The sequence below is a fragment of the Dendrobates tinctorius genome, unplaced genomic scaffold (genome assembly GCF_039654945.1).
Source record: "Dendrobates tinctorius isolate UK_male_01 unplaced genomic scaffold, ASM3965494v1 ptg000138l, whole genome shotgun sequence".
NCBI classification, from domain to species: Eukaryota; Metazoa; Chordata; class Amphibia; order Anura; family Dendrobatidae; genus Dendrobates; species Dendrobates tinctorius.
The window spans coordinates 10103401-10130737 of record NW_027361806.1 but is presented as its reverse complement, the minus strand read 5'-3'; the positions used below and the strand labels follow the sequence as shown (position 1 = coordinate 10130737).

Here is a 27337-nt window from a genome sequence, read left to right as displayed (position 1 = left end):
TGGCACCTTATGGCTAGTATATGTCATCACTTGTAAATGAAGGTTATGCACTGCAAATCTATCATAATGCCCTCCTCGCAGTGTTTCCCTGCTGAGCGACGCTCCTGGCTTCCAGACTATGCAGGGAACTGCAGCATGGTCCCATTAAAGTGAAAAGGACCCGGTGTAGTTCCATACACTGCTAGCCGGTCAAGGATGACTGTACAGAGGAAAAACAGGAAGGAAGACAGAACCACACCAGCACTTGGCCCTCTTTAGCCTCAAGGTCCCAAATGTAGGACCACCATTGGTCAGATGTTTGACATCCTGTGGATACAGTCTAAACTTTGAACCCCACCTTTCAAGTGGGTTTATTACAATAAATCTTAAAGCGGATCCATCGCCACATTATTAAATAGATGCCTTGGATCTGATGGGGCCGGTGTAGTTACTTTGGAAATACATGCATGTCAGAATGGCTGTATAATCCCTTTGTGTGAATTTTCCTGCCGAATATTAGGCTTTAGCTGGACTCATAAAATGCTCATTAAAATTTGAAGAATACACAAACATTTTGACATGGATTTTCAAAGTATGTACTCACACCTCATTGGGTCTAAGGCATCTATTTCATTATACATGCAGTTTGAATTGTGAAATGTAAAGATAGCTCTGCTTAATTACTGCATAACTAAACATTCTGAAACTTTCTAATAAACTTAATATTTCAGTAGTTACCTGATTGCTTTAGTGAATTGTAACATTGTTGCTAAAGAAAATAATCTGTCGTATCCTATAGAAGTGTATGGCTTGCTACCATGCATCAGAAGGGACTTTACCTTATGTCTTTGATTGTGGCACGCTTAAGAGGGTCGACCTGCAGCATGTGCATTAACAGTGTAGCCACAGAGCGGTTTAGGTACTCGGGGATATAAAATACTCCGCCTCGGATCTTCTTGAAGAGGGTTGGAACATGCTCATCATCAAACGGCAAAGTCCCACATAGAAGGGCGTATAGGATCACCCCGCAGCTCCATATATCCACTTCAGGGCCGGCATAGAGTCTATAGAGTGAGAAAAGTGAGATTAGAATCATAAAATGTTAGAGTAGGAAGGGACCTCCAGGGCCATATGGTACAACCCCCCTGCTCAATGCAGGATTCACTAAACCATCTCAGACAGATGTCTGTGCAGCCTTTATTTGAAGACTTCCATTGAAGGAGAACTCACCACCTGTCATGGCTGCCTGTTCCACTCATTGATCATCTTTACTGACAAAAAGTGTTTTCTATTATTTAATCTGCATCTTCTCCTTTTCAGTTTCATTCCATTGCTTCTCGTGTTTCCATGGGCAAATGAGATTAATGATGATCCTTCTACAATGTGACAGCCCTTCAGATATTTGTGCACAGCTACTAAGTCTCCTCTTAGCCTTTTCTTTTGCAATTTAAACATTCCCAGATCCTTTAACCGTTCCTCGTAGGACATACTTTGCAGTCCGCTCACCATCCTGGTAGCTCTTCTCTAAACTTGATCCAGTTTTTCAATGTCTTTTTTAAAATGTGGTGCCCAGAACTAGACACTGTATTCCAGATCAGGCATGACCAAGGAGGAGTAGAGGAGGATAATTACTTCACGCGATCTAGACTCTATGCTTTTCTTAATACATCCTAGAACTGTGTTTGCCTTTTTTGCTGCTGCATCACTCTGTTGACTCATGTGCAGTCTGTGATCTATTAGTATACCCAGGTCTTTTTCTCACGTGCTGTTGCTTAGTTCTATTCTTCTCACTCTATAGATGACATTTTTGTTTTTCTTGCCCAGATGTAGAATCTTGTATTTCTCCATGTTAAATACCATTCTATTAGTTGCTGCCCATTGTTCAAGCTTATCTAGATTCTTCTAAATCTTCTCTAATGTTAGCTATCCTTCCTAGCTTTGCATCAGCTGAAAATTTGATGACTTTACCTTCAGGTCCCTTATCTACATCATTTATAAAAAAAAGTCTGAGCAACACTGGGGCCATGACAGAGCCTTGTGGTACCCCACTTGAAGCACTCTTCCAATTGGATGTGCAGTCATTTATTACCACTCTTTGAGTACGATCACTGAGCCAGTTATGAATCCACCTATCTGTAGCCTTGTCAATCTCATACTTGGTCATTTTTTCAATAAGGATAGTAGAGATACTTTATCAAATGCTTTGCTGAAATCGAGATATACCGTATCTACCTCATTTCACTGATCCACCCAGTCAGTTATTCCAGGAAGTTAGATTAGTCTGGCACAACTTGTTTGCTACAAACCCATGCTAGCTATGGTTAATTATTGTATTCTTATCCAAGTACTTACATACATGCTGTTTAATAATTTGTTCAAAGACCTTTCCTGGTATAGAATTAAGGCTCACTGGCCTGTAATTTCCTGGCTCCGTCTTATTTCCTTTTTTGAAGATAGGGACAATATTTGCCCTTCTCCAATCTTCTGGGACTTCTCCTGTTCTCCAGGAAAGATTCTGGCTAGTGGTTCTGCAATTTCCTCTCTTTCAGAACCCTAGGATGTAATTCATCTGGACCAGGAGATTTAAGTTCATGTAAAATAGCTCAGTGTCCCCTCACCATCTCTGTTATGGAAGTGTCGGACAGCAGAGTCCTATATCTTTCTTACCTTCCTGATATGACTTCAGGGGCTGCATAGTTTGGGGAGCCGCAGCTCGTACGTAGGAACTCTCCATCCGACATCATGTTAGACAGACCTGTGTGGAATTAGGGATTTAATGTAGGAAGATGTAGCAGAGCTGAGTCACAATTTCACCTTTGTGGTCTTACATACAACTGTCAGTGCATTGCTTGTGGGTGCACAGTCTGCACTGGTATCACGTGCAGCTCTTCTATGTATATAGTCACTGCAGTCATAGGGGCTGCTACTGCAATAGGCCTGAATGGATATAAGGGTCCACCCTGCTGCAAAGCATTTCCTGCAGAACCATCATCACTCTCGCCTCAGCAGCTCGCACAGCACGTACACAAGGATATTCCTGCTCACTGATAGTAAGCAGAGATCTGAAAAATGGTGAACGGTTTCAGATTTATGAAAGCCATCTTTGTTACCCATAGCAACCAATCACAGCGAAGCTTTCCTTTTACCAAAGCTGGTTAAGAAATGAAAGCAGAGCTCTGATTGGTTGCTATGGGAAACCATGACGATAGGGACAAATGAGGCCTACTTTGTGTATCATTTTCAAGGTCTCTCCTTTCTGTCAGTAAATGGAAAGATTCCTGTTTACAATCATAGGCTGAAATCCAGTCATGGCCTAGTCCTGAAATGATGCCTAGATTTATAAAAATTATCTTAATAGTTGCTCAATATAGCAACCAATCAGATCACAGCTTTTATTTTACAAGAGCGGTTTAAAACATGAAAGCTGAGAGCTGATTGGTTGCTATGAGCAACAAGATGAAGTCTAAAGTCTAGTATTATATTTTATACTATGACTACATCTTATTACATGGCAGGGCCTTCTTCCCCTCCCCCATCCCTGAAGTTAAAGGGATTTTCCACTTTCAGGAAAGCAGATCTTAAACACAGCAGGGTCTCACCGTCTCCGAGGGTCTAGCACCGGATCTCTGATCGGATCTCAGTGTTTTGCTTTAGCGATCGTGACATCATGTTGACAAGTTGCATCACCGCTGCAGCCAATCACTGAGCTAAGCGGCTGTGCCATTGTACCTGCCCTGTTTTGTTACTTTAGGCATTTTAGAGCCTTTTGGGTCTATTTTCATGAAAGTGCAAAACCCCATTAAACATAGATAATCCGAGGAGCCGGATTAGTTTGCACAGGCCGCAGTGAAACACTTTGTACTGACAACCTTCAGCAAGTGACCTGCTCGCTGACTACATTCCTGGAACGCTTGTGGAGTCACATACCAAAGTCCGCGATCTTGGCGTTCATGTGCGCGTCTAGCAACACGTTCTCTGGTTTCAGATCCCGGTGAACAACCATATGTCTGTGGCAGTAATCCACAGCCGACAGGATTTGCTGGAACAGGCGCCGGGCCTCGGCCTCTTCTACCTAAGAGATGGGAACATGGATCTCAGCCGTGGAGAGGTTCATGCATCGATAACCACAAGACAAGCATGATATCCTGGGGGCCGCAGAGCCAGCAGAAAAAGCATGAGAGCCGGAGACGAGGATAATAAACATACTAAACACATTTCTTCTGGGTTATTCCCAGCTAGAGATGAATGAATCTCCCGAAATTCATGTTTGGGCACTTTCACCTGACTCTTTACACCACCTCCATCTCCCGGGTCCTCTGAGCTCTTCTTACCTGCTTTGAGGTCCACGTGGTCACATAGGGGTACCCACGTCAATGTCCCCCCATGTGACCATAGACTCATGGATCAGGAAAGCTGGAGTGGGTTAAGGAGCCAGGTGGGATCTAAGGACAACTCAGTATAATATGTTTTTTTATTATTATTAATTTAACCACAAATTAGGGCTGTCATTTTGCTGGATTTTTATAGGAAATGCAAAAAATGGAATAGCGTCTTATCCAAGTAGATAAAGTATAGAAGGAAGGCAATAGTGCTCACCTTATAGGCTTGTGTGAGACACAACACCTAAAAAGTCCGTAATCCAGATGCTGCAGCTTCCAACAAATGCCACAAATTAGTGTCAGGAAAATGGAAGTTATTCTGCGCTTACTGGAGTAATGACAATCCACTAATGGAGTGAGTTGCAGGCTTATTGTCAACGCGTTTCATTAGTGGATTGTCATTACTCCAGTAAGCACAGAATAACTTCCATTTTCCCGACATTAATTTTCTTGGATTTGTGGGAATGGAATCCCAAAAATTTGGGATTCTTCAGAATCTAAAATTTTGGGGAAATTCATAATACATTCAATTCATTACGAATCAATTCTCTCATCTGTGCTTCCAACATTACAGTTATCACCTATCATTAATATAAGTGGAGGTCCAACCACTGGGACTCCTATTGATCCTGAGAACAGGGATCTGAAATAACCTCTGAGAATGGAACACAGGGGCATTATCCATCATCACATCACGACTCTGCCCACGTCACCTGTAATCCGATCCGTATCACGCGAGTGGACGGATAGTAATAATTGGTAAAAAGATGAATAAGTAAATTTAGTGATATTTCTATTTTTGCTATTTTCTTTGCAATCTCAAACAATCACTTGTAACATTGTAACAATGCAAAAAAAAATACTTTGCTGATTACTAGTGCAGGCTGAGATGGAGCCTGCGAGGAGTGAATGCTGCCAGGCTACTTATCTCATCTCTGCTGCCAGCACCAGTGCAGGGACAAAATATTCAGGTCTCAGATGATTATTAGAGACAGATGGTTTCCTGCAACTACAGCTTTTCAATAAATTACTTGGGTCCTTCAGAGCAAAGAAAAAGGACAAGGGGGTTTGTCAGAAATGAAACCACGCTCATAGCTTGGGCTGCGCTTCTTTGGGGCTCATACAATATACGGCTGGACTCACCCGCCCATGTTTGCATATATAGTCAAATAGCTCTCCACCAGGTACATATTCCATCACCATGAAGAAATCTGTAGGGGTGCTGATCACCTGGTACCTTCAAGAAAACATGATGACAATGAATTGCATACGAGCCAGACAGCACCGTGAGCAGACAAATCATAGAATAGTTACATGTCCTTGTCGATTAAACAAACTTTGAACATCAATAGCACAAACGAATAGAAGAAACTATGCATTTCATCTTATCAGAGCAAACTGTTTCTTTCTGCACTTTTGAGCCTTTTGAATGTTTTCTCCCCTGCCTCCTGAACTCATCATCTAGGGCTAAAATCTTTGTGGCTAAAAAGAAAAAAAGCAGTCTGCCAGCTCACTGAGAGATCAGATTACAGCTGCCCATTGAAGAAAGTAGAAAAGGAGGATCCGAGTGAAAAATATATCGTGCTGCTCTCTAGTAAGTGTTTTATATCACCCTAGTGCTGGATTATGGTTATGGAAAACTTATAAGGGATTGCCCACTCCTTTATAAGATAATCTTAAGGTGGTATAATAAATAAAAAAAACTACACTCACTTTCTACTCTTACACACTACAGTCATGGCCAAAAGTTTTGAGAATGACACAAATATTAATTTTTACAAAGTCTACTGCTTCATTTTTTCTAATGGCAATTTGCATATACTCCAGAATGTTATAAAGAGTGATCAGCTTAACAGCAATTACTTGCAAAGTCAATATTTGCCTAGAAAATGAACTTTATCCCCCAAAACACATTTCAACATCATTGCAGCCCTGCCTTAAAAGGACCAGCTAACATCGTTTCAGTGATTGCTCCATTAACACAGGTGTGGGTGTTGATGAGGACAGGGCTGGAGATCAATCTGTCATGATTAAGTAAGAATGACACCACTGGACACTTTAAAAGGAGGCTGGTGCTTGGCATCATTGTTTCTCTTCTGTTAACCATGGTTATCTCTAAAGAAACACGTGCAGTCATCATTGCACTGCACAAAAATGGCCTAACAGGGAAGAGTATCGCAGCTAGAAAGATTGCACCTCAGTCCACAATCTATCACATCATCAAGAACTTCAAGGAGAGAGGTTCCCTTGTTGCCAAAAAGGCTCCAGGGTACCCAAGAAAGACCAGCAAGCGCCAGGACCGTCTCTTAAAAGTGTTTCAGCTGCGGGATCGGGCTACCAGCAGTGCAGAGCTTGCTCAGGAATGGCAGCAGGCAGGTGTGAGTGCATCTGCACGCACTGTGAGGCGGAGACTCTTGGAGCAAGGCCTGGTCTCAAGGAGGGCAGCAAAGAAGCCACTTCTCTCCAGGAAAAACATCATGGACAGACTGATATTCTGCAAGAGGTACAGGGAGTGGACTGCTGAGGACTGGGGTAAAGTCATTTTCTCTGATGAATCCCCTTTTCGATTGTTTGGGACATCTGGAAAACGGCTTATTCGGAGAAGACCAGTCTTGTCTCATGCCAACTGTCAAGCATCCTGAAACCATTCATGTGTGGGGTGGCTTCTCAGCCAAGGGAATGGGCTCTCTCTCAGTCTTGCCTAAAAACACAGCCATGAATAAAGAATGGTACCAGAATGTCCTCCAAGAGCAACTTCTCCCAACCGTCCAAGAGCAGTTTGGCGATCAACAATGCCTTTTTCAACATGATGGAGCACCTTGCCATAAAGCAAAGGTGATAACTAAATGGCTCAGGGAACAAAACATAGAGATTTTGGGACCATGGCCTGGAAACTCCCCAGATCTTAATCCCATTGAGAACTTGTGGTCATTCATCAAGAGACGGGTGGACAAACAAAAACCTTCAAATTCAGACAAAATAAAAGCATTGATTTTGCAAGAATGGACTGCTATCAGTCAGGATTTGATCTAGAAGTTGATTGAGAGCATGCCAGGGAGAATTGCTGAGGTCCTGAAGAAGAAGGGTCGACACTGCAAATATTGACTTGCTGCATTAACTCATTCTAACTGTCAATATAACCTTTTGTTACTCATAATATGATTGCAGTTATATTTCTGTATGTGATAAAAACATCTGAAAAACACACATAAAAACCAGAGGCCAGCAGATCATGTGAAAATATAATATTTGTGACATTCTCAAAACTTTTGGCCATGACTGTATGTGTCATCCGGCAGTCCCCTGCCATCAACACGTGGGGTCCGGATCCCGAGACCCCCGCTGATTGCACAAAACACTGTTCTGAAGTGCGCAGCTCTTATATGCGGCAGTGTTTGAACTCAGTAGTTCTCTGTATACAGTTGTGGCCAAAAGTATTGACACCCCTGCAATTCTGTCAGATAATACTCAGTTTCTTCCTGAAAATGATTGCAAACACAAATTCTTTGGTATTATTATCTTCATTTAATTTGTCTTAATTGAAAAAACACAAAAGAAAATGAAGCAAAAAGCAAAACATTGATCATTTCACACAAAACTCCAAAAATGGGCCAGACAAAAGTATTAGCACCCTCAGCCTAATACTTGGTTGCACAACCTTTAAGCCAAAATAACTGCGACCAACCGCTTCCGGTAACCATCAATGAGTTTCTTACAATGCTCTGCTGGAATTTTAGACCATTCTTCTTTGGCAAACTGCTCCAGGTCCCTGATATTTGTAGGGTGCCTTCTCCTAACTGCCATTTTTAGATCTCTCCACAGGTGTTCTATGGGATTCAGGTCTGGACTCATTGCTGGTCACCTTAGAAGTCTCCAGTGCTTTCTCTCAAACCATTTTCCAGTGCTTTTTGAAGTGTGTTTTGGGTCATTGTCCTGCTGGAAGACCCATGACCTCTGAGGGAGACCCAGCTTTCTCACACTGGGCCCTACATTATGCTGCAAAATTTGTTGGTAGTCTTCTGACTTCATAATGCCATGCACACGGTCAAGCAGTCCAGTGCCAGAGGCAGCAAAGCAACCCCAAAACATCAGGGAACCTCCGCCATGTTTGACTGTAGGGACCGTGTTCTTTTCTTTGAATGCCTCTTTTTTTCTCCTGTAAACATGTTGATGCCTTGGCCCAAAAAGCTCTACTTTTGTCTCATCTGACCAGAGAACATTCTTCCAAAATGTTTTAGGCTTTTTCAGGTATGTTTTGGCAAACTCCAGCCTGGCTTTTTTATGTCTCGGGGTAAGAAGTGGGGTCTTCCTGGTCTTCCTGGGTCTCCTACCATACAGTCCCTTTTCAGTCAGACGCCGACGGATAGTACGGGTTGACACTGTTGTACCCTCGGACAGCAGGGCAGCTTGAACTTGTTTAGATGTTAGTCGAGGTTCTTTATCCAACATCCGCACAATCTTGGGTTGAAATCTCTTGTCAATTTTTCTTTTCCATTCACATCTAGGGAGGTTAGCCACAGTGCCATGGGCTTTACACTTCTTGATGACACTGCGCACGGTAGACACAGGAACATTCAGGTCTTTGGAGATGGACTTGTAGCCTTGAGATTGCTCATGCTTCCTCACAATTTGGTTTCTCAAGTTCTCAGACAGTTCTTTGGTCTTCTTTCTTTTCTCCATGCTCAATGTGGTACACACAAGGACACAGGACAGAGGTTGAGTCAACTTTAATCCATGTCAACTGGCTGCAAGTGTGATTTAGTTATTGCCAACACCTGTTAGGTGCCACAGGTAAGTTACAGGTGCTGTTAATTACACAAATTAGAGAAGCATCACATGATTTTTCGAAAAGTGCCAATACTTTTGTCCACCCTCTTTTTTATGTTTGGTGTGGAATTATATCCAATTTGGCTTTAGGACAATTCTTTTTGTGTTTTTTCATTTAAGACAAATTAAATGAAGATAATAATACCAAAGAATTTGTGTTTGCAATCATTTTCAGGAAGAAACTGAGTATTATCTGACAAAACTGCAGGGGTGTCAATACTTTTGGCCACAACTGTATATTGTTTTATATCAAGATTTATAGTATATCCAGATTAAGATGCTAAATTTTTACTAGAGCCGCCACCACCCATATTATCAAGGCAAAGTCATGGCTCCCATTTATGGCGCTATACACTATATGGCAAGATTGCATGGGTGTTGTATATGTTGTTTAATATCAATATTTATAGTATATCTACAAAATAAAAAATAGGCATATTGCACTAGACCTTTTATCACCTGATTCTTAAGTTACCAAGGTAATAAATGCTGGTCTAATATAGAATATAGGCATGGCGGTGCATATATTGGCACTGCTGTGTGTATGGGTTGCACAAGGCCAGGACCATACTAAAGGCCCCTTTACATTTAGCGATGCACCAGCGATCCCGACCACGATACGACCCGGTCAGGATCGCTGGTGCATCGCTAAATGGTCGCTAGTGAGCTGCCACACAGGCAGACCTCACAGCGATGTAGCGACGCAGCAGCGGTCATTACTTACCTTTCCGACACGGCGATGATGACGTCCTCCCGCCCGCATCCACGCGTCGTTCGTCGGCGCCAGCAGGAAGCTGACGACGAGAAATGGAGCCGCGCGATCAGCGACAGACAGCGGGGGAGCCGGTCGGAGGTAAGTATCACACATAGCGATATCGCTGCTGCGTCACAAAATCGGGGATGCTTTAGCGATATCGCTATGTGTAAAGGCCCCTTTAGCCTCAGTGGTGTAAAGAGAGAAGATGTATCTCAGTACAGAATAGGAAATCCTAATATGCAGTCTGTTTCCTCTCCACATAACACAAGGAAATACTTCAGGCTTCTATTATATTTGGCTATTTCTTATTTTTAGATGAATCACATAAGGTAAGACCCGGCAGGCCCAGCAGGACGTCTCCGGCGAAATCCACAGGGAACATATTTGTGTATAAACACGAAGCCAGAATATCAGCGATAGCTGTGACGGGAGTATTCTCCAGAGCAAGGAGGGACAGCAGGCCTGGGAATAATCCAACAGATTTATTGACCAAAAAACATGAACAACACGAAGGTAATTTGCAGAGTCCCAAAATAAGTCCACAGGAAACTGATTCGGGGGCACCTCCCGACAATCCTTGTGCCAGATCACAAAACCATAGTCCTTTAAGAGTCCCAGAAATCCACCACGATCACACAGAGGTCGAAGCTTCCTCAGACAGCCTCGTCCTTCTCTTTTAGCATCCAACTCACATCTGATCTTAAAGCAAGAATGTATTGTCAGGGCTCCTGGGATCAGTCCATCTGAAGGGGGGTAGGGGTCACACCTACTATTCAATGGTTTGGTCCATCAGAAGATTCTAGAAATGTAAGGGCTCCACTTAGTCTACAGGATGTGTATTGTAGGTTATCTTCTGCTTAGGAAAACAATAGCCAAAGTTCCACTAGCTGTTGACACAAGGGGATTGTGATCAGTAACCACAGTGAATTCTCATCCATACAGATACGGCCTTAGTTTCCTAAGGGCCCACACTACAGCCAGACATTCTTTTTCAACAGTTGCATAGGCCACTTCTCGGTCCAGCAGTTTCCGGCTGAGGTAGGCAATGGGGTGCTCGTCCCCAGCTGCATTCACCTGGCTGAGGACAGCTCCCAGTCCATAAGCAGAGGCGTCCGTCTGCACAATGAATCTCCTCTTGTAGTCTGGAGCAGCCAGAACAGGGTCACAGACCAGAGCGTCCTTCAGCTGGTTAAAAGCCTCATCACAGGCTGGAGTCCAGATCACCAGCCGGGGCATCGTTTTCTAGGTCAGGTCGGTAAGAGGCTTGGCCACAGTGCTGAAATGAGAAACAAATTTTCGGTAATAACTGGCAGTGCCCAAAAAAGCCATAACTTGTTTCTTAGTTTGGGGTACAGGCCAGTCTCTAATAGCCTGGATTTTGGCAGGTTCGGGACGGAGCTTCCCTCCTCCTACTCTATGCCCTAGGTACTGGACTTCACCCATCCCCAATTGGCATTTATCTGGTCGAATGGTTAGGCCTGCTGCAAGAAGCAGGTCAAGAATAACGGCTACTTGGTTCAGATGTTCCTCCCACGTCTGGCTGAAGATGGCGATATCATCCAAGTAGGCACAAGCAAAGTCACCACATCCCCGGAGGATCTGGTCCACCATTCTCTGGAAGGTGGCCGGGGAATTCTTCATTCCAAAGGGCATATTTAGGAATTCATACAGACCAAAGGGGGTTATAAAAGCGGACCGTTCTCTCCCCTCCTCCGTCAGAGGGATTGCCAGTATCCCTTACTGAGATCAAAGATAGTGACATATCGGGATCCAGCCAGTCGGTCTAGAAGTTCGTCAATACGAGGCATTGGGTAAGGATCACTGACGGTATGGTCGTTTAGTCATCGATAGTCCACACAAAATCGAGTACTCCCATCCTTCTTGGGTACTAACACCACAGGAGAGGCCCAAGGGCTATGGGAGGTCTGGATTACCCCAAGCTGTAGCATCTCCTCCAGTTCGTGCTGCATGGTGTTTCGAACTGATTCAGGTACCCGGTAAGGAGCCTGTTGTATGGGACGGATGCCCTGAGTGTCCACATGATGTTGGGTGACGGTGGTTCGACCTGGTTGGGATGAGAAAGCAGCACGTCTCTGTTGAAGCACTCCCAGCATCTGTTTTTTCTGTAAGGAATCCAGGTGATCTCCCAGAGGAACCTGTTCCACAGTGGATGGGGCTCTCGCTGCTTCCACGAGATCAGGTAGGGAGTCCTCATCCTCTTGACCGTCCTCTGAAGCTAGCCGACAGCTTGCTATCATTGGAAGGGTCCGGTCATGGTACTCCTTAATCATATTCACATGGACAGTCTTTTGTCTTAGCCCCTGATCATCTAAAGCAAGAAGGTAATTGGTGTCATTCAGTTTTCTGAGAACCCGGAAGGGACCCTCCCATGTTGTCTGCAGTTTATTCTGCCGATGGGGAACAATCATTAAGACCTGTTGTCCTTCTACAAACTCCCGGTAGCGTGCTTTACGGTCATACCATGTCTTCTGTCTGGTTTGAGCCATCCGCACATGACTCTGGGCAAAACTAGCAAGTTGGGCCAGGGTTTCTCGCAGCTTTAGGACATAAGGAACAACAGGGGCCCCTGTATCTTCAACTTGCCCCTCCCAGTATTCCTTGAGCAGGGTTAAGGGTCCTCGGACCTTTCTTCCATAGAGTAGTTCAAAGGGGGAGAACCCAGTGGACTCCTGGGGAACTTCCCGATAGGCAAACAAGAGATGGGGTAGGTACTTCTCCCAGTTTGAATCTCTGTCAGTGAAGGCCCTCAGCATATTCTTCAGAGTGCCATTAAATCGTTCACAAAGTCCATTTGTTTGGGGATGATACGGGGTCGTGCGGATCGCTCGTACTCCACAGGTGCGCCACAGACACTGGACCAGCTCTGACATGAACTGGGAGCCTTGGTCCGACAAGATCTCACTGGGAAATCCTACTCTGGTGAAAATGGTAACCAGGGCCTCGGCCACCTTGGCTGCAGAAATACTTGACAAGGCCACCGCTTCTGGATATCGGGTGGCATAGTCCACAACAGTGAGAATGTACTGCTTTCCAGATTTACTTGGTTTAGCCAGAGGTCCAATGATATCAACAGCTACTCTTTGAAAGGGTTCTTCTATTATAGGGAGCGGTTGCAGGGGTGCCTTTGGGTGATCTCCGGGTCGCCCTCTACGCTGACATATGTCGCAAGTTCGGCAGAAATGCGCCACTGCTTGGGAAATCCCAGGCCAATAGAAAGATTGAGTCAATCGCCTCTCGGTGCGGGTTTTGCCTTGATGGCCAGCAGTAGGAATATCATGAGCAAGGTGTAATAGGGGAATTCTGTATTTCTGAGGAACAATCAGCTGTTTGCTATAAGTCCAGGGCTTATCTAGGGAGTCGGCATTGGTAACCCGATACAGAAGTCCATTTTCTCTGATAATTCTTTCTCCATTCTCCCCTAGCTGCCCTATTTCAGCTCGAGCTCTAAAACTAGCTAGGGTGGGGTCAGTCTCCACTTCTTGTCTAAACTGAACTTTATCCCAGGTAACATTCATATTATCCCCACAAGAAGAATCACTCACCGGCTGTGACGGCGGTTCTGGTGGCCTCATTTCCATGGATGGGTTGTACACGTCCACATTTGCTGCTCTCTTGGCTTGACTTCGGGTTACCGCACCGACAAAGTGGCAATGAAGATTCCCCACATCATTTCCTAGAAGAACGTCTGCAGGGAGGCCGCTCATCACACCGACCATGCATTGTTTGGCCCCAAAGCCATAATCCAGGGTCACACTCGCTCTTGGAATATATCTCTGGGTACCTCCAGCCAATTCAATGGCAATTCCTGGTCCCTTTTGAATTGCTTCTGGTTGAATTACTCGGGGATCGGCTATGGTGAGAAAAGCCCCAGTGTCACGGAAGCCAACAACTTTTTGACCATCCAGCACGACCTCCTGTAGATGTTTGTGCTGAAGATCAGAAGAACAGGTGGCTGGGGCTCGCACCCCATAGACTCCTGGTAGGGAAGCCAGGATATCAGAGTCACTTGGCAAGTCATCAGGCACTGAATCCATCTCTTCTCCAGGTGAGGGGGTCTGTAGATAATGAACAGGCAAAGGCGGTCTGTAGGTGTTCTGCCTCCGTACACCTGGACATTGGAATTGCATATGCCCGGGCTGCCCACATCCATAGCATCTGCGCTCTGGGATTCTTCCTCCACGTCGTAGTCCCAAAGGTGGAGCAGGAGTAATGCGAGGCACAGTCACACGAAGGTCACCATGAGTTGATGGTCTAGTGGGATGGTGAATATTGGAGGCAGAAGGACCAGGGGCCGCCAGCGTTGGGGGGCTGGTAGTGTTTTTCTCCCTGAGTAGTAATTTTTTCCACTGAGGCTTGATGGTGAGAGCCTCATCAGCTAGAGCTGCAGCTTCCTCCACTGTTGCTGGTCTCCTTTCACGCACCCATTCCCGTATCTCAGCGGGGCACTTAAAATAAAACTGCTCTTTTAGGATGACCTGCAGGAACGTTTCCCAGGTTATGGCCTCCTCTGCCTCCAGCCAGCGATGACATATATGTTTGAGTTTGTGAGCATACATCTTGAAGGACATTTCCTCATCACAGGCTAAAGTACGGAACTGAGTCCTGTAAGTGTCTGGGGTCACAGCATAATGTTCTAGAATAGTCTGTTTAATCTCACAGTTCAACCGAGGGTCCATAGCTCTATAGGCTGCGGCAGCTCCACCCTCTAAGAGCCCCACAAGATGTCGGACGCGCTCCCTTTCCGGGACTTCCATTAATCGACACTGATGCTCAAAGTCCAGGAAGAAGCCCTCAATGTCACCGGAAGCCTCATTAAACGGCTTGAAGTCTTTGCGGGACACTCTGGGGAGTTCCCTCATGGGGGATGCTGTGGGTACAGTCTGTCTGGAGCTTCTCGCTGCCTCCAAAGTGATCTCCCTCTCCAGCATTGCCCTCTACTCCATCCTGCGCTGCCTCTCCTTGGCTGTGCGCATGACCTCCCTCTTATCTTCTATGGTAGCCTCTTCTCCCAGCAAGGCCATCTCCTCCTCGTACCACACAACCCACTGACTTTTTTGGGTATTTACCTCCGACTGCCGCCTTTCCTCTCTTTGCTGTGAGGATCCTTCCTCAGCATCATCTTGCAGGTGAACTGCTTCCAAAGCCTCAATCAGCTGCTCCTTGGAGAGTCCCTTGTAGCTGACTCCCAGTTCACGGGCCTTTGTTTGTAGGTTCACCGCAGTCCAGTTCTTGTACTCTGCGGTGCTGGTTCCAGATGTTGATGGGCCGTTGTCCTCCATTCCTTCTGCTCTGATCCCAGTGCTGCCAACCAGTTTGTGACGGGAGTATTCTCCAGAGCAAGGAGGGACAGCAGGCCTGGGAATAATCCAACAGATTTATTGACCAAAAAACAGGAACAACACGAAGGTAATTTGCAGAGTCCCAAAATAAGTCCACAGGAAACTGATTCGGGGGCACCTCCCGACAATCCTTGTGCCAGATCACAAAACCATAGTCCTTTAAGAGTCCCAGAAATCCACCACGATCACACAGAGGTCGAAGCTTCCTCAGACAGCCTCGTCCTTCTCTTTTAGCATCCAACTCACATCTGATCTTAAAGCAAGAATGTATTGTCAGGGCTCCTGGGATCAGTCCATCTGAAGGGGGGTAGGGGTCACACCTACTATTCAATGGTTTGGTCCATCAGAAGATTCTAGAAATGTAAGGGCTCCACTTAGTCTACAGGATGTGTATTGTAGGTTATCTTCTGCTTAGGAAAACAATAGCCAAAGTTCCACTAGCTGTTGACACAAGCCTAAATTAGATTATGGTCCAGGTACATCACAAGACATTGCAAAGTATTGGGGGAAGGAGACATGGTTAATTTACAGCAAATACAACCAGAGGAAAGTTACATGACATATTATACAAAATACAGGACAGGGCAAAACTACAAATCATGACAATAGCCACGCATGAAGGTCACAAACAAGGAGGCCAATGTTTATATACCAAGTGCAGCGGGTGATATGGAAACACGGAGAATAATAGCAGGAGTGTTCATAGTAATAGCACTGATGTTTACTATTAGTATTGGATGGTTATTATACTATTATTATATCATTATTATAATGCAATGGTTATTAACGGGGTTCCACAATACGGTGAGGTTAGTGAGCGTCCGGCTTTACTTTAGCAGAACTATGGCTAGGTCAGCATTAGATGGCTGTAGTATGCCAAACCATGCTTTGGCCGATCATTTGGCTGACAGCCGTCCCAGCAGATTTTCCCATACATAGGAGCGATCGTATGTAGTCAGAACACTCCTGTGTTCTCTATGCAAAAACTGCTGCCTGGCACGTGGGCCGATCTCTGGGAGATCAATGTGATTGGCAGTCCGGAACTAGACATGTGCGATCTACATTTCTCCCAACCATCATATACATCAGATCGTCGTCTGACATTAGTCTAATGTGTATGGGGGCCATAAGGGTGTGAGGTTCTGCAATGTAAGGGTGCTTTCACACTGATTCTGGCACCCGTTCATTGGACCAATAGGGGCTTGCTTCCGAACCCAACGCAAAATTGGAGCGTATGCGCCAACGGTGCCGTAGACTGCAATGGCGCTGACAGCGCGAACGTGAGCTCTGTCGTGCATTATTTTCAGAAGTATACACCTACTGGAGACAGACATTCAGATGCAGTCTACTAAGTCTGAGTGTCCGTCTCCAGAAGGCTCACATGCCCAAAAGTGATGCACGGAAAACCTCACATTCGCCCTGACTGCACCATCACAGTCTATGGCCCCAGGGGTGCACACGGCCAAGTGCCTGAACGCAATGTGAAAGCACCCGAAGAGTTAACAGGAGCTACAATTCTAGGTACAGCCTTGGATGTGACTGGAGTATAAGACAGCTCAGTGTCAGTGCTGGATAAATAAGTGAATGCCGTAAAGGATACATTTACTCTACAATGACTCGGAACGAGATACTTACAGCTTAATAATATGCGGGTGCCGGAAAAGCTTCAGATTCTGGATTTCCCGCTTGATTTTACCAACTACATCCAGGCTCCGAATTTTCTGTCTGTTTAAGATCTTCACTGCGACTTTATGTCCTGTCAGCTGGTGTTCCCCCACTATAACAACACAAGAGGCCACTAACGTTAGCATCTACTGCTCCGTATACAAAGGTTTGAATCAAGATTTATCATGTGCACAGATTATAGTAAATGGAGAAATCACACTGGAGCCTCCTACACCCACGTTATTACAGCACCGTCATGGTTCCACTATATGGTGCTGTTATATGTGCACTATATGCCGGTAATATATGGGCATTGTATATGTTGTAATATATCATGATTTATAAAGTATCCAAAATTAAAGCAAATTGGAAAAATTACACTAAGGCGTCCGCCACCTTATATACATGTTATCAGAGCATTGTCATAAATCCGCTGGTGCTAGTATCTGGGCACTATGCGGCAGTATTATATGAGCATAGTATATATTAGTTTATATCAAGATTTATAGTGTATCCAGATTATAGCAAAGTTGTAAATTCCACTCTATACTCATGTTCTCAAAGCACTGTCATGTTTCCACTGTATGATGCTATCACATATGTACAGTATGGCAATATTACACAACCATTGTATTTACTGTCTTATATCAGGATTTATAGTGTATCCATATTGTAGAAAATTGGGACATTACGCTGTACCAACACCCTGCCCCAATGTTATCACTCCACCGTTTTGGTTCCACTGGCAATAAAGTATATCACAATTTATAGTATATCCTGATTACAGCAAATGAATTCATTACACTAGAGCCTCCACACAAAACTGTCATGTCGCCACTGTATGGTGCTATACACTATATGGCAGTAGTATATGGGCAATCTACATATTGTTTTACACCAAGATTTATAGTGCATCCAGAATGTAGTAAATTGGGAGGGATAAAGAACTGGGGCATCTACATACTTACTACTATCTTACAATGGGTTACAGTGATGGTGCTATTTCATATGCACTATCTGGCAGTACTACAGGGTGGGCCATTTATACGGATACACCTAAATAAAATGGGAATGGTTGGTGATATCAACTTCCTGTTTGTGGCACATTAGTGTATGGGAGGGGGAAAACTTTTCAAGATGGGTGGTGACCATGGCGGCCATTTTGAAGTCGGCTATTTTGGATCCAACTTTATAAATGGTCCACCCAGGTGTATCCATATAAATGGCCCACCCTGTATATGGACACATTACAAGGCACTTTCTTGGTTAAACTGCATGATGATAATACAGCTTAGATTAGAGTATCCTATGGCCAATATATGTCTGTGCAAAAATAGCGGCAGTAACCATAATGGATATCTCTAAGCAGGTGATAAAGCAAAGATGCGATAAATGAGCAGAGTATTCAATGCATGTTACCTTAGGTGCGGGCAAGGACCCTGACGCGCGTTTCACGGTAGCTTTATCAAGATACTCTAATCTTCATTCATCCTTATATATTTTTTCTCTGGCTTGCTTTTGTGATAAAGGTATCAGCATCCACTTATGCGCACCCTTTTGGCTTGCTTGTAATGATATTTACTACACAGTTATTTTGTAATAATTCTTATATAGGAGCACTTTTTGCATCTATTGAAGTATTTGCATATGTAAACCTTATATTAACAGTCTTTGCTGCTTACCCCATGGTGCAGTGATATTTTTGTTGTTGTGTCCTCTCTTTTATATTTAAAATGTCATTTAAAAAAAATCTTTTTTAACCATGTTTCAATAAAGATTGATACTTTTAGACATAGCTTCCTTTGCTCTTTTTGGATGAATTATCTTTGAAGCTGTCTGTTTCCTAGGCAATTTTCGCTTTTGAATAATTAAAGCTACAGACCGGCAGAGGGTGAAAACGACTCTCCACTGACCAGGATAACATCATCTTATTCGAATGTCACTCAGCAACCGCAGGATGACATCAAGTGACCTACAAAAGGAATGGCAAATGGCAGCTGGGGTGAAGTGCCTGGCAAGAACAGTTCGTAACAGGCTCCTAGAGGCAGAGCTCAAGTCATGTAAAGGTAGAAAAAGCCTTTCATCAATGAGAAGCAAAGGAGAGCCAGGCTGAAGTTTGCCAAAGACCATAAGGATTGGACCATAGAGGACTGGAGTAAGGTAATCTTCTCTGATGAGTCTAATTTTCAGCTTTGCCCAACACCAGGTCGTCTAATGGTTAGACGGAGACCTGGAGAGGCGTACAAGCCACAGTGTCTTACACCCACTGTGAAATTTGGTGGGGGATCGGTGATGATCTGGGGATGCTTCAGCAAGGCTGGAATTGGGCAGGTTAATCTTTGCGAAGGACGTATGAATCAAGTCGCATACAAGGTTATCCTGGAAAAAACAGTTGATTCCTTCTGCTCAGGCAATGTTCCCCAACTCTGAGGAATGTTTTTTTCAGCAGGACAATGCGCCATGCCACACAGCTAGGTCAATCAATGTGTGGATGAAGGACCACCACATCAAAACCCTGTCATGACCAGCCCAATCTCCAGACCTGAACCCCATTGTAAACCTCTGGAATGTAATCAAGAGGAAGATGGATAGTCACAAGCCATCAAACAAAGAAGAACTGCTTACATTTTTGTACCAGGAGTGGCATAAGGTCACTCAAAAGCAGTGTGAAAGACTGGTGGAAAGCAGCCAAGACGCAGGAAAGCTGGGACTAAAAACCATGGTTATTCCACAAAATATTGATTTCTGAACTCTTCCTGAGTTAAAACATTAGTATTATTGTTTCTAAATGATTATTAACTTGTTTTCTTAGCATTATTTGAGGTCTGCAAGCAATCCATTTTTTTTTGTTATTTTGACCATTTCTCATTTTCTGAAAATAAATGCAAAATTTATTGCTTGGAAATTCATAGACATGTTGTCAGTAGTTTATAGAATAAAAGAGCAATTTACATTTTACTCAAAAATATAAAGAGAAAAATCAGACAAACTGAGAATTTTGTAGTGGTCTTTTCATTTTCGCCAGAGCTGTATATATGCACCATATGGCAGTAACATATTGGAATTTATAGTACTGTTATTTGGCATTATATAGTAGTAGTATTTAGCTTGCACTGTGAAATTAATATAGCAACATTACTCTCTATTTCTTTACTTTAAAAAAGTCATGATGCCCCCATGCATGTTTAGTCAGGGGTTTATATTTATTAGGTGGCTGTCGTGAACAAAGCATACATTATACTGACCCATTTGCAGACAGGAAACTTGAAAAATTGATTCTGATTATAGGAATATATCAAGAAATGGCTATTTTTGAATTTCCCATCATAAAATCTTTATAGTAGTTCCAAACCTAATTGCCCTTATACTCCTCTGCCTCCAAACATGAACGTCTCGATGTTTTGAGTTTTATGTGATAAATATTTTGCCATTCGTGTTTAGTAAACATTAAATAACAAAACCATGAAGGTGTCACTGCGCCTCCGGGAGCCAATTTCTGAAAACTTTTAAACATCATTAGTGGAGCCTTGAAGGAATGAATTATAATTGAGGAGACTGTAAAATGCAGGTGGATTTCAGTAAATGTCACTAATAGTGGAAAATGTTTGATTGAAGAGAATGAGCAAAGTAAAGGACCAGTGAGAATTTCCTGAAAAAAAAGCCAAAAGCAACAAAAGTCATATAGCAGCGTCACACTGGTCACCTACCATAACAGCAGAACAGCTGGTCTGACCATATATAAGATCATTTCTGATTGGTTATACAGAAAGTAATTGGCTATAAATGATAATGCTGTAATGTAGGTATTTGAGATTACTTATGCCATACTCATCCCGAGTTACCTCCTGTATTATACTCCAGAGCTGCACTCACTATTCTGCTGGTGCAGTCACTGTGTACATACATTACATTACTGATCCGGAGTTACATCCTGCATTATACTCCAGAGCTGCACTCACTATTCTGCTGGTGCAGTCACTGTGTACATACCGTACATTACATTACTGATCCTGAGTTATATCCTGTATTATCCTCCAGAGCTGCACTTACTATTCTCCTGGTGGAGTCACTGTGTACATACATTACATTACTGATCCTGAGTTACATCCTGTATTATACCCCAGAGCTGCACTCACTATTCTGCTGGTGGCGTCACTGTGTACATACATTACATTACTGATCCTGTACTGATCCTGAGTTACAGTTGTGGCCAAAAGTATTGACACCCCTGCAATTCTGTCAGATAATACTCAGTTTCTTCCTGAAAATGATTGCAAACACAAATTCTTTGGTATTATTATCTTCATTTAATTTGAATTAAATGAAAAAACACAAAAAGAATTGTCCTAAAGCCAAATTGGATATAATTCCACACCAAACATAAAAAAGAGGGTGGACAAAAGTATTGGCACTGTTCGAAAAATCATGTGATGCTTCTCTAATTTGTGCAATTAACAGCACCTGTAACTTACCTGTGGCACCTAACAGGTGTTGGCAATAACTAAATCACACTTGCAGCCAGTTGACATGGATTAAAGTTGACTCAACCTCTGTCCTGTGTCCTTGTGTGTACCACATTGAGCATGGAGAAAAGAAAGAAGACCAAAGAACTGTCTGAGGACTTGAGAAACCAAATTGTGAGGAAGCATGAGCAATCTCAAGGCTACAAGTCCATCTCCAAAGACCTGAATGTTCCTGTGTCTACCGTGCGCTGTGTCATCAAGAAGTTTAAAGCCCATGGCACTGTGGCTAACCTCCCTAGATGTGGACGGAAAAGAAAAATTGACAAGAGATTTCAACGCAAGATTGTGCGGATGTTGGATAAAGAACCTCGACTAACATCCAAACAAGTTCAAGCTTCCCTGCAGTCCGAGGGTACAGCAGTGTCGACCCGTACTATCCGTCGGCGTCTGAATGAAAAGGGACTGTATGGTAGGAGACCTAGGAAGACCCCACTTCTTACCCCGAGACATAAAAAAAGACTGGCTGGAGTTTGCCAAAACTTACCTGAAAAAGCTTAAAACGTTGTGGAAGAATGTTCTCTGGTCAGATGAGACAAAAGTAGAGCTTTTTGGGCAAAGGCATCAACATAGAGTTTACAGGAGAAAAAAAGAGGCATTCAAAGAAAAGAACACGGTCCCTACAGTCAAACATGGCAGAGGTTCCCTGATGTTTTGGGGTTACTTTGCTGCCTCTGGCACTGGACTGCTTGACAATGTGCATGGCATTATGAAGTCTGAAGACTACCAACAAATTTTGCAGCATAATGTAGGGCCCAGTGTGAGAAAGCTGGGTGTCCCTCAGAGGTCATGGGTCTTCCAGCAGGACAATGACCCAAAACACACTTCAAAAAGCACTAGAAAATGGTTTGAGAGAAAGCACTGGAGACTTCTAAGGTGGCCAGCAATAAGTCCAGACCTGAATCCCATAGAACACTTGTGGAGAGATCTAAAAATGGCAGTTTGGAGAAGGCACCCTTCAAATATCAGGGACCTGGAGCAGTTTGCCAAAGAAGAATGGTCTAAAATTGCAGCTGAGTATTGTAAGAAACTCATTGATGGTTACCGGAAGTGTTTGGTCGCAGTTATTTTGGCTAAAGGTTGTGCAACCAAGTATTAGGCTGAGGGTGCCAATACTTTTGTCTGGCCCATTTTTGGAGTTTTGTGTGAAATGATCAATGTTTTGCTTTTTGCTTCATTCTCTTTTGTGTTTTTTCATTTAAGACAAATTAAATGAAGATAATAATACCAAAGAATTTGTGTTTGCAATCATTTTCAGGAAGAAACTGAGTATTATCTGACAGAATTGCAGGGGTGTCAATACTTTTGGCCACAACTGTACATCCTGTAATATACTCCAGAGCTGCACTCACTATTCTGCTGGTGCAGTCACTGTGTACATACATTACATTACTGATCCTGAGTTACATCCTGTATTATACCCCAGAGCTGCACTCACTATTCTGCTGGTGCAGTCACTGTGTACATACATTACATTACTGATCCTGAGTTACATCCTGTTTTATACTCCAGAGCTGCACTCACTATTCTGCTGGTGCAGTCACTGTGTACATACATTACATTACTGATCCTGAGTTACATCCTGTTTTATACTCCAGAGCTGCACTCACTATTCTGCTGGTGCAGTCACTGTGTACATACATTACATTACTGATCCTGACTTACATCCTGTATTATACTCCAGAGCTGCACTCACTATTCTGCTGGTGCAGTCACTGTGTACATACATTACATTACTGATCCTGACTTACATCCTGTATTATACTCCAGAGCTGCACTCACTATTCTGCTGGTGGCGTCACTGGGTACACACATTACATTACTGATCCTGAGTTACATCCTGTATTATCCTACAGAGCTGCACTCACTATTCTGCTGGTGGCGTCACTGGGTACATACATTACTGATCCTACTCTTCCTTCTCCTGCAGATGCTTTGATGTTATTCCCAGCCTTTGTTTACAAACAACTGTCAGGTAACCTCTTTAGTCAGTCAGTGGTCACATGCCGCGTCCTACTGGCATCAGAGCTCAGTGATGGAATGACCTCTAAGGCTAGTTTCACACTAGCGTTTATTCGACGCAGCGCACGGCGCCGCTAAGCCCCGCCCACTGCCGGCTCCCTGCCCGCCCCATCAGGTCATCGCCGCCTACTATCGCACATGGACAATTGCGATCTGCGCACCCTATCTTTAGCATAGGGTGCGCAGATCGTGCGCTGGCCGTGCACTAGTAGGATTTTGCTGTGCGCTGCGCACTGTTGAAGGTGCGCCGTGTGCGCCGAAATGCAATATGCTGCGTTCGGCGCGCACGGGCGCACCTTCAAAAGTGCGCAGCGCACAGCAAAATCCTACTAGCGCACGGCCAGCGCACGATCTGCGCACCCTATGCTAAAGATAGGGTGCGCAGATCGCAAGTGTCCATGTGCGATAGTAGGCGGCGAAAACCGGATGGGGCGGGCAGGGAGCCGGTAGGGGGCGGGGCTTAGCGGCGCCGTGCGCTGCGTCGAATAAACGCTAGTGTGAAACTAGCCTAAAGGCTTTGATTGGCTGCAATAGTCAAAACATCAACACTGAATTTACACATTAAAGAAGAAGTGCATTTGCAGCTGTTCTAAAAATATTTTTAATAGGTTGGACCTGTCACTTAATCTAATAAGTATTTTTTTAGTGCCTGGTGTAAACGCCGTTGTTCGGAATCTGGCGTTTATTTTCTTTTGTTCTTGCTCCTCTTTGTTCATGAGCTATAGTCCTGTATACCCTGCATGTAAATCTAGGCCATTTAGCCACATGTGGCCATGACCCTCAGATCTTCTTTTTGAGGACAAGGGCCACTTGGGTAATAATACTAGATTTACATACAAAGACTAGGGAACATATCTCAAGAAAGTAGTGATGCAGGAAAAAGTAAAATAAAATAACGCCAGGTTTAGAAGAACTGCATCACTTACACCAGGCAAGAAAGAAATATTATGAACAAGTGACAGGTCCTTAATTCGGCAAAGAATAAATGTTACAGTCTCTTTCAGTGCTATTCCTTTAGGGCCCTGCACAGATGTGGGGGATTTCTGTCAGTCACAGGCAGCTATTCCTGTAGGAAGAGGCAGTGTAGCTCTGGATATTTATTTAACCCCCTAAAAGACTCTAATTTAGTGTGTAGCAACAACATGTAATTGAGCAAAAGCCTCTACTGTCCCTTGGGTCACAGCACAGATGTAGGTATCGCCTGTCAATCATCTGTTCCTAAAGGAAGAGCCCCGGGATATTTATGCAACCACTGCAAGTGTGCCCCAACCACATGTACACAAACACCCTCCCTTCCCAGCTTACATGGTAAAACCCACTTAGTTCAAATTAACCTCTTAAAAAACTGCCAGCGGCTTATTAAAGCAAGGACTTATTGAAACAGGTGGCTTTAGTGTATGACCTAAGGTGGATGCAGGGTCCGCTGCCAGCCGATGCTCGTTATATTATGTGTGCAATCCATAATTACAGGGAATCTGTCAACAGTGTTTTACTAAGTACTCTGAGGACACCATAAGGTAGCGGGTTAAAACACTGAATTCAACCTTGTGTCACATATCAGACTGTGTGCTGTTATTTACTTACAAAAAAGGTTTTATCACTAAGACACTATCATTCCTGTGACTAGCTGCCATCTTGCCCCTCTCCCCTGTGATAAGCAGCTTACTGTTAATAGACTATGTACACAGAGAGCCTTGGGTGGGCGGGGTTAGCTTTCTCAGCTCTGCTGCATTCTACATCTAAAGGTATGTGCAGACGATCAGTAAACGCTGTGGGCTGGACGCTGTGTACGCAGTGGCAAGATGTGACAGCATAGTGGATGGGATTTCAAGAACGCTCATGCCCACTATGTGTCCAGGGACGCCCGTGGCTCAACTACGGAGGCGGACATGCGGCGTGTCTCTCCATCAATTTCTCTTGCAGAGAAATGTCACCAATAGAAATGTATTGGACGCAGTGAATCTGCACAGTTCAGTGAAAACATGCGGATTCACCTGCGTACAATAGACGGCAGCGCTCTGGACGCAGTGATCGTGCGCTGTGTCCACCGCGCTTCTAGTTTCGGATCATGTGCACATACCCTAAGAACTCTGTGTCACAATTGCTGAACCCACTAAACTAAGTGATACATCACTGGAATCAGGGTCTCTTTTCCTACAATTATGCTGCTCTCAGATGAAATAGCAAAAACCCGATTGACTGATTCCCTTTAAAATAAAAAAACAGGTATAGAATTCCTGCCTTGACTCTGGGTCACAAGTGGTTAATTATAGTTCCAATTAAAGGCGTTGTCTAAAGATTATTATTGAGGAGCAGATCACTCCTCTACCACTTGCGGAAGATGTGTTCCTGTCTGATTGACAGGTCGGACCAGTGGCAGGGGTGCAGGACAGGCCCAAAGTGTGCGCTCTCCGATGCTGCAAGTAGAGGCAAACTTTGCCTCGGCATCATTAGAGCTTGTAAGCGCTGCACTCCTTGCCCAAGAAATCAACCACCGCTGATATGACTGCAGCAGCGGCCGGTAACCCGGGCTAATAGTTGTAAACACAATTATTTATTTTTCTATTTTGGAGAACAGAAAGGATTTTTAATAACAACTAAATTACTAAAGTTACTTTGCAATTTTGACCAATTTATGATGTTGCGAAAACACCTTTAGGCATAACCTTCCTTTACTGCCACCAGGGGGCACAACACAGATGAAACAGCAGGCAATCATATGAAATTAACCCTATAGAGAGGCGACTGATCTTCTCTCTGGTCATTTCAAATAACCCCAAATCCAACCCCTGTTATAAGCAGTAATTAAATCCACAGCCCTGCACCCGCAGTACACGTTATATGAAATACCTGCTGAGCATTCAGGTGTGAACAGCCCCCTAGAAAGACCTTCACCCCCTGCGCTAGTTTTAGGAAACAACAAGTGACAGGTGCGGTAAATATTAGCGGCGGCGCCTCCGGAGCGTTCTAGTTACAATGTATCAACTGCTATTCACAGAGCTCGCTACGCAGCCGCCGCGCCGGCCAGCTCTGAGCCCAGCGTTACGCAAGCAGCGTAGTCTCCCTGCTCTCCGCCCAGCCCCTCACCCAGCACAGCAAGGACATTACACCAGAGGAGAAATGGAGGAAAAGGCACTCAGCTCTTCACTTTTCCGAAGGTCCCGACTCCCAGGGTGTCCCCCAGGACATAGTGTCCTATCTTAACCCGTCCATCGTGCTTCTGCTTCTCAGCCATCTTTGCATCCTGCTTGTACCCACAATGCAGCTGGGAGGGAGAGGGAATGCCCGGCTGGCTCCTGCCTGACAGCTCGCGACTGGCATCTGTCACACGCCACAGGGTCTGACCTGACAGGCTGAGCAGCTGCACAGAGGGTGGGGTGGGCAAAGGTGCAAAGCTCCAGGCTGCCCCCTCCTAAAATGGACCCAGGGGAGGGAGGGGTGCCAGGCAAATTGGCAGCAGGCAGAGCAAGTGCCAGCTCTCCTGTGTACAGGGTGGGGTAAGGGGCAGAGCCGCTGCCAGGATCATCCTGCAGCCCCAAAGCCTTGACTTGTCCTCTTCCATGTTACATCTACCTGACAGTCTTTACAGCTCCCACTATAATCCCCAGACTCCTGGAAATGGAGCGTTGCTTTTGCACTCTCTTTCTGGTAGAAAAAAATATATATAGATTTTTTTAAAAAAATATTTGCATTATTCATTATTTCATTTGCCCCTCCTTCCCTTGACGACCAGTGTTCGTTTTTCAGCTTTCGGATTTTTTCCTCCCCTTCTTCAGAGAGTCTGTCCATATAGCCGCAAGAGTCATTCTTTCTTACAGTCATAGTTAT

The 27337-nt window shown here is 44.3% G+C and overlaps 1 protein-coding gene and 1 long non-coding RNA gene across 4 annotated transcripts in view; both read right to left on the bottom strand.

Moving 5' to 3' along the window:
- PRKAA2 (protein kinase AMP-activated catalytic subunit alpha 2) overlaps positions 1-27133 on the bottom strand; it is a 50127-nt gene extending 22994 nt beyond the window's left edge. The window contains exons 1-6 of one of the 3 annotated variants that reach the window (XM_073544552.1): positions 27083-27133; positions 16938-17079; positions 5502-5595; positions 3907-4051; positions 2647-2734; positions 819-1043 (exon numbers count right to left, since the gene is read on the bottom strand). In XM_073544552.1, the coding sequence (XP_073400653.1) occupies positions 819-1043; positions 2647-2734; positions 3907-4051; positions 5502-5561 (518 nt within the window). In that variant the 5' untranslated portion in view covers positions 5562-5595; positions 16938-17079; positions 27083-27133. Of the gene's footprint in view, positions 1-818; positions 1044-2646; positions 2735-3906; positions 4052-5501; positions 5596-16937; positions 17080-26359; positions 26456-26650; positions 27046-27082 lie in introns of those variants that run through there. The other 2 variants (XM_073544551.1, XM_073544553.1) reach the window with 2 other exon arrangements.
- LOC141048705 (uncharacterized) lies at positions 10410-13802 on the bottom strand. Its single transcript, XR_012220117.1, has 2 exons — positions 13506-13802; positions 10410-11218 (listed from the first exon to the last, which is right to left on the bottom strand). It is a non-coding gene; the product is annotated as an uncharacterized lncRNA (long non-coding RNA).
- Positions 27134-27337: the final 204 nt, after the last annotated feature.